Source organism: Myotis davidii, unplaced genomic scaffold (genome assembly GCF_000327345.1).
Source record: "Myotis davidii unplaced genomic scaffold, ASM32734v1 scaffold653, whole genome shotgun sequence".
NCBI classification, from domain to species: Eukaryota; Metazoa; Chordata; class Mammalia; order Chiroptera; family Vespertilionidae; genus Myotis; species Myotis davidii.
The window spans coordinates 1,191,462-1,198,691 of record NW_006285129.1 but is presented as its reverse complement, the minus strand read 5'-3'; the positions used below and the strand labels follow the sequence as shown (position 1 = coordinate 1,198,691).

The 7,230-nt window shown below is 49.4% G+C and overlaps 1 protein-coding gene across 7 annotated transcripts in view; it reads right to left on the bottom strand.

Moving 5' to 3' along the window:
- The window catches only part of TUFT1 (tuftelin 1), a 28,898-nt gene that overhangs the window by 5,698 nt on the left and 15,970 nt on the right, over positions 1-7,230 (bottom strand). For all 7 annotated transcript variants that reach the window (XM_015558765.1, XM_015558766.1, XM_006755708.2 and 4 more), the window contains 4 exons: positions 6,425-6,490; positions 3,791-3,904; positions 576-704; positions 26-120 (listed from right to left, as the gene is read on the bottom strand). In XM_015558765.1, the coding sequence (XP_015414251.1) occupies positions 26-120; positions 576-704; positions 3,791-3,904; positions 6,425-6,490 (404 nt within the window). The remainder of the gene's footprint in view (positions 1-25; positions 121-575; positions 705-3,790; positions 3,905-6,424; positions 6,491-7,230) is intronic.

The window sequence follows — 7,230 nt, the reverse complement described above, 5'->3', positions numbered from 1 at the left end:
AGCTTACGGTGATCAGGGCCCTTACTTTTCCTGTTCTGCTCGGCAGTCAGCATTCTTGCTCCGAAGTTCTTCCAGGGCCACCTCCCCTTCCCTGACCTTCTCCAGTGAGGCCTGATGCTCCTGGAGGGGTCAATGGGAAGAAAGTCTAGGATGAGGAGATGGCAACAGATTCCGCATTTGGGGTGAGATGGCCACTAGGGCTGGGGCTCAGCCCCTACTGCAGCTGGGACAGTGCCAAAGAGCAGCAGGCCAAGCTGGTTTGATGGGGTGCCCTCCACTGCCAGGGAGAAGCCTTCCACCCTCAGCACACAGAAGCTTCCCAGCCTCACCCAGCTGCCCGGAGGGAGCCTGGCCCTCACTCTCCAGGCCCACCTGCCAGCTGTGGCTGCCAATCCCTCAGAAACCAGGCCACGTGGCTCCTTAAGAACGGCCTTCAAAAGCCCATAGAGGCAGCTGTCCAAGAACCCAGCTACATGGAAATGGGCTCAGCTCCAGCTAGCAAGGGCTGAGGTTAGATGAGAGAAAGGCCTTTCCCCCATCTACGCTAAAGGACACTCCGCAGGCCCCACAGTTACCGTCTCCATCCCGAGCAAGCGCCTCTGCAGCTCTCTGATTTCCACCTCCTTCTGCTCCGCTCTGTCCTCGGCTCTCTGAAGGGCCACGTGACTCTGCTCGGCTTCTCTCTGGTATCGGCTGAGTGTGACCTAAGACACAGAACGGGGAGGTATAAAGTAGGGGGGACGGGGGGTCGAGAGAGAGACCAAACGTGGATAAAAGCCTTAGAAAAGAACCTAGGAACCGGGGTGTGGTGACAGGAGAAGGGGGGCAACTCTGATGAATACATGGTCCCTGTTCTAGGACCACTTGGGAGACTAGCAGATTAATTCCGGGGTTCACTGGCACGTCGTTGGCCAAGGTCTTTAGAGTAACACATGGCGGTAAGCACCACTTTCCAAAGGATAACTTCTTCAGCATCCCCACACGCCCTCCACTGCCACCCAAAGTCACCCAACACTGACTTTCCCACTGATGCAAGCACGGAGAACCCAGGGGAGCAATCTCCACGTCCGCCCTTCTGCTCCCCAGCTCTTCCTCACCCTCGCTTCAAGCCACGCTGCAGTCTACATACGAAGACCAACGGCTACTAAGCACCAGGAAGAATTTGGGTTTTTTTTATCTAAGATGATAAAGTAATTTGGAAAGAATACAAGCACAGTTTTAGAGTGAAAAGTAGAAACTTGCTTCCTGTCCTTCCACATGCATTTTGCCAACTCCTAGTTATCCCTCCGGTCTCAGCTTACACACCCCTGCTCCAGGGAGCCTCCAAGCCTGGATGAGCGGCCACAGAGGACACACGGCCCTTCCCTCTCAGAGCGCTGAGCAGACTTTGCCAGTCACTCATGTGTGTCCCCAGGAGACCATCAGCTTTATGAGGGCAGAGATGGAGGCCATTACATTTCCAGAGCTCAGCACAGTATCCACCACACAGTCACCGCTCGATCAAATCTCCAATTGATATTCATCTAGCCCAACCCTCTCCTTTCCCAACTAAAGGTCAAAGGACTTGTTCGAGGTTACACAGCTAGAACCCTGTTACTTCCTCATCCATTTCAATGCTTCCCAGTTACCCCACGCTGACCCCCCAACCAGTTACTAAGAGAACCTCGGTAATTGAGGGAAAGCCTAACCGGCCCTGGGAAAATAGAACACCAGAAGCCAGTTTGTCCAGCTCCTCCCAAAGGCAGAATCAGGGAGGAGAAAGCAGAGCCCAGGGTGATGGGCGATAGGACGTGTCCATGCTGCACACCAGCCCCGTCCAGAGCAGACTCACTGCAAATCCCTCCTGACAGCAAGCAGCCAGTAGAACGAGAAACCAGGCTTAATGGCAGGTTGTTTCCATGGTAATTGGCAACCGTGCCCTTCCTACCCCCGGGTTCAGAAAACTAGACCAGAGACCAGTTCACTGGTAGAGACTGAGAATATCCGACGTTAGCTGGGAGCAGGCCAGCCCCGTGGGCAGGAACGTAAAACAAGGCCTCTCATTTCTGTACATAAACACTGTACCAGGTTGGTGTGTGCTCCAAGCACGGCTTAATAGACCCGGGACTGACCCTCCCACCCACTGTAGGATCGCAAAGGAGAGCCACACTCCCTGCTACATCTGCCCCTGTCACTCCAACCAGCCCTGCCCTACAGGAACCTCTTCATCATAAGCGTGACAACCTTCCCCAGTGGGAGGACCAATGCAAGGAGTACCTGGTGTTTGCAGGTGGGTGCTATGTACCATGGGGTTAAAGGGCAGCCCCTCCTAAGAAACCATGGGCATGCGCTATAGCTGCCAGGGGCCTTCTAGCCTCGGGCTTTTACTCAGGGCATTGCTCAGGCTTTGAAACCCAGGGCTAACAGAGCCCTCTGTGTGTGGCCCACACCGACAAGCACTTCACAAAGCCTCTCAATGCAGAAGTTCCTCTCCAAAATGCACACCCGGTCAGTACTGCAGCCTCACCCTCCCCTTCCTCCTGTTCTCCAAGGAAGTAGGGAACCAAACTGATACATCACCAGCCACATCATCCAAACTGTGGAGTCTGAATGCACGTGGCAAACTGCTTTACTGCACAGCTACTCTGTTCTGAGACCAAGGAATCAGCACTGCCCCAAGTCCAAACTATCTAGGAGAGGAGAGCCTGCTTGCTGAACGGATCACTAAGAAAAATACGGGGTATCTTACATTTCTAAGCCCTTGAGAGTAATCAATATATTTACATATATGATCAGACGCAAGCCACATGTCAAATGTATTTCACGACCACTTTTTTACAAAAGTTGAAACGGATGCTTAGGGAGGTCAATTCCTTGCTCCAGTAACACATCAGCCACTGTAGAGGCAGCCAGTCATTCTCAGTGCCCGTTTTCCTCACCCCAATACCCCCCACCCCAAACCCTCAGGCTCATGAAAGAGAACAGTTGGGTGGCCTTCCCCTTTCCACCAGCTCTGCACGTCTGGGCAGGGTGTAATTCTGTCATTACATATTTATGACATAAATACCTCCCATGTGGATGAACAACAGCAGGTAACAGATGGCTAATCTCACACAGAGGAGTTAGAAAAACTGTCCAGCATTTGCCCAGTGTTCCTGATACTCAAAGAACTTTTGGAAGGTATGGAAGACCTCACACACTTTTAATAGTGGCTTTCACTTCTATTTATATATAGACTTGCATTTTTAAAATCTCCTATAATAACCTAGTATAATTTTTATAACAATAATTGAGATATTCGTTCAAGATGACAAAGCTCCATAGTACAGCCAAAAGTCCCCGACTCCATGAGCACAGTTCTTTCTATGCCCACGAAGGTTTATCCACTCATCTAGTCCACACAAGGCGCCCACCTTACGCCAGGTATTGTGCTGGGTGCTGGGGATGCAGTGGTGAACTTGACAGCAACTGTCCTTGCCTACGTGGTGCCGGGACCTAGGAACTCTTATCATGGTACTTAGTGAAACAACGTCTGAATTCCCTGCTATCCCAGACCAGCACCACCGCTCAACTTCAGGGAGAGCAGAGAATCAAGAGCTGACCTTTGAACTATGGGCTAGTCTTGGACAGCAAAAGCTATAAGCATTCAGGAGAGGGAAAAGCAGGCAGAAGTGCCCCAGCCTCAAGGCCTAGCCTTTCCAGGTGATGGCACTGGCCAGAAAGACATGAAGTCCACATGGAGAAAGTCGCTGGTACCTGCACCCGGCAGCCCAACCCTTGGGGCACCTTCTCCCCAAAGCCCAAATCTCACCTCAAAAGCCACACGGTCTGCCTGGTGCTGCTGCTCAGCCTCCTGCAGCTTGGCCAGCAAGTCCCGCACGGTCTTCCTCAAGCTCTCGACATCTTCATTCATATAGGTGTCCACCTACAGCCAGCGCAGGGCAGGGAAGGTAAAGCCACGATGCTTGTGATTGGTAAGAGAAGGTTTCCACCAACACACTTGTTTGGACCATCATGTCCAGACCACCTTCACAAAGGAATCCTCATCACACAGGGGTGAGTTAGTCTCAGGCAGCCAGGAGTTCTGAGTCATTCAAATGAAAACACTCTCTTCATACCCTAACGAACTCAACTAGCCTCCTATCATCCGATTATTTAGGACAGAGTCATTTTCATACACATATGTATCAACTGACTGACAGGTATGTCTATGTCAGTGATGGCAAACGTTTTGAGCTCGGCGTGTCAGCATTTTGAAAAACCCTAACTTAACTCTGGTGTCGTGTCACATAGAGAAATTTTTTTTATATTTGCAACCATAGCAAAACAAAGACTTATATTTTTGATATTTATTTTATATATTTAAATGCCATTTAACAAAGAAAAATCAACCGAAAAAATGAGTTCGCGTGTCACCTCTGACAAGCGTGTCATAGGTTTGCCATCACTGGTCTATGTGGTCCTCACGGTATGCCCTGCTTGCATCAGACAAGCTCTCTGAGAGCAGGGGTGTTGTTTCTCGTAGGGCAACAGTTCCCCTAGGGCAGGGACTGGGCCACACCCATCACAGGGGAGAGGCCCAAGGCTCATCTTTCACAGTCCTCTGCACCTAGCACAGAGACCAGTATATAAAGGGTTACTGATGGATGTGCAGGTTTAGGGCAAAAGCACCCAATAAGCCCAGGGACCTGAATCCAATAGGAAAAGGTGTCTCACTGATTTTACTGAGTCTCCTGCAGGCACACCCAATCATGCGTTGGTGTTTGGGCTGAGCTGGCATGTAGGGTCTCGCCCCCACCTCTGCAGCACAAGTAGCAGACACCCCAGTGGGCAGCTCCCGGGGAGTCTGACAGACAAACCCTCCCGGTCTTGCACAGCGGGGAGCAGGGAGGAGGGTGACAGGGTCCTGGTCACTGCATTACGACTTAGTTCTGTGGGCCTTCATTTCTCTATCTGTGAATCAGCCAGAGACTCCTTACCACGCCCTGCCTTACAGGCTGCCTCAAACAAGATAATATCTGGTAGGGCTTGGAGCTCATGAGAAGAAAGAGGCTGCACAGATAATGTCATGTGTCATTATAACTTGTTGCCTATAGCATATTTACCAACTACGGTGATTCAGGGGGAGAGAGAAATCCAAGCTGCACCTCTGAGGTGAGTGCTGGAATCCACAATCCCAATCAAGCCTCAGTAAGTTACCCGGTCGGTTCCCCGTATCTGGACCGACGCTGCTGGGCAGGTGAGAGCCATTTAAACGGCTCCTGGAGCCGAATTATTATGAGTTTAATTCAAATGGCATCCTCAGGCCCTGGCGGTTTTGGCTCAGTGTTTACAGCATCGGACCAAAGGGTCACAGGTTTGATTCCCAGTCCAGGGCACATACCTGGTTGGGGCGTGTGTGGGAGGCAACCAGTCAATGTGTCTCACGTTGATGTTTTCTCTCTCTCTCTCTCTCTCTCTCTCTCTCTCTCTCTCCCCTCCTCCTCTCTCACTGCCCATAATAAAGCAGATACATGCCCTTGACCGGAATCGAACCTGGGACCCTTGAGTCCACAGGCTGACGCTCTATCCACTGAGCCAAACTGGTCAGGGCTCAGAAGACTCTTTTAACTAAGCAACGTAGATAGATCTAAACACACGGTGTTGGATAAAAAGGAAAACACAGAAATAAAGCTCAAGTCCATTATAAAAATCAAAAACACATTTACTAGGCATATTTAAATCATGTTGGAATGTATTAGAGTGAGTACAGCCACAGAAGGAAATACTACACTGTTATTCAAAAGCATAATGTAGATCTACATGTACTGTCATAGAAAGAGGGCTATATTATATGTACTCTTTAGTTTAAAAAAGAACTAAAAGCAAATAAGGAATAATCATTTACCACAACCCTGTATTTTTAAAAGAATACGTATGTTATATACATACATGTATACATGTATTTTCATTACATGCGTATATAACAATATATATACATGCATACATACACAGGATATTTAAATATGGTTGCCTATATTTTTTACTAGTAAACACTCTAGAACACAGGTACTCAGCTTTGGCTAAACATTACAATAACCTGAAGAGCTTTTAAAAGTCCTGATGCCCAGGCCACATCTCAGACCAATTAAATTACAATCTGTAGGAATGGCATACAGGCAACCCTGTCCTTTAAAGCTCCCACGGTATTCCCAACAGGCAGCAAAGGCCGAGAAGCACTGTTCTAGAAGGATCCACCCATTTCAATCTGTTAACAATGGATACTTCCAAGGAGTGGGATTAGGGAAGGGGAATTTCTCTTTTATATGTTTGAATTTTTATATCAAGTTAGTTCTACTCTTATATATAGTGCAGAGGGCGAGAGAAGCAAGAATTAAAGAGGTCAGGGAGGAGGATATCCTGCCTCCTGCTCAGCAGCAGTTACCACTGTTTCCTTGTCACCTACCTCAGGTGGGCTGCTATACAGCGTCGTGGGACTTTGACTAAAACCATTCGGCCTCTCTAGCACCACCTGTTCAAAAGGAAAAACAAAAAGCTGGTAGTTGAAACAGTCCCAAGCAACAACTTCAAAGCATTCTTCTTCTAAGATCTCAAATCTTAGATAGACAGACAGATAGATAGATAAAGGAGATTGAGGAGGAGGGGAAGGGAGGGGAAACCAGTGCTAGGTGGGAAAATGGAAAGGAGCGGGGGAGAAAGGTATGCTACCTGGGGAGGGAATACTCTAGCCTTGTAGGGAGGATGCAGAAACCTCAGGCTAACACCTCTCAACAGACTGGAAAATATGCAGGTCTGTGCCTGGCAGCCCAGGGAATACAAGCAGCTGCCTGCTACGAACAATTGCCCTTGCCTCTTAGGGCTCTTGACAAGATTTGACAAATCATAAATCAAGAGGGGAAGGAGCATTAGCTGCCATTCTTTCCAACCCCAAACCCGATCCTTCATCACAGGACTGCTGGCTGTGCCAACAAGGGGCCTGGACTTCTGGGCCAGTCTCTGAACACTTACGTTCCTCAGTCACCTGACGGAGGCCCTCCCAGAAACAGATGTGAGCTCAGGCAGCAAAAGCCCTACCTTCAGCCAAAGCAAAATGCATTAGGAGGAATCGGCCACACGGTGAGGACACGCCCAGGCCAAAGGGGAACTCAGCTGGCACTAGCTTCTAGGTCACGATTCCCCTCAGGAGAATGAGGGCAGGGCTTGCCGAATAAAGACCACCCCACCCAAACCAAGTGCAAGTGAAGGAGAGAC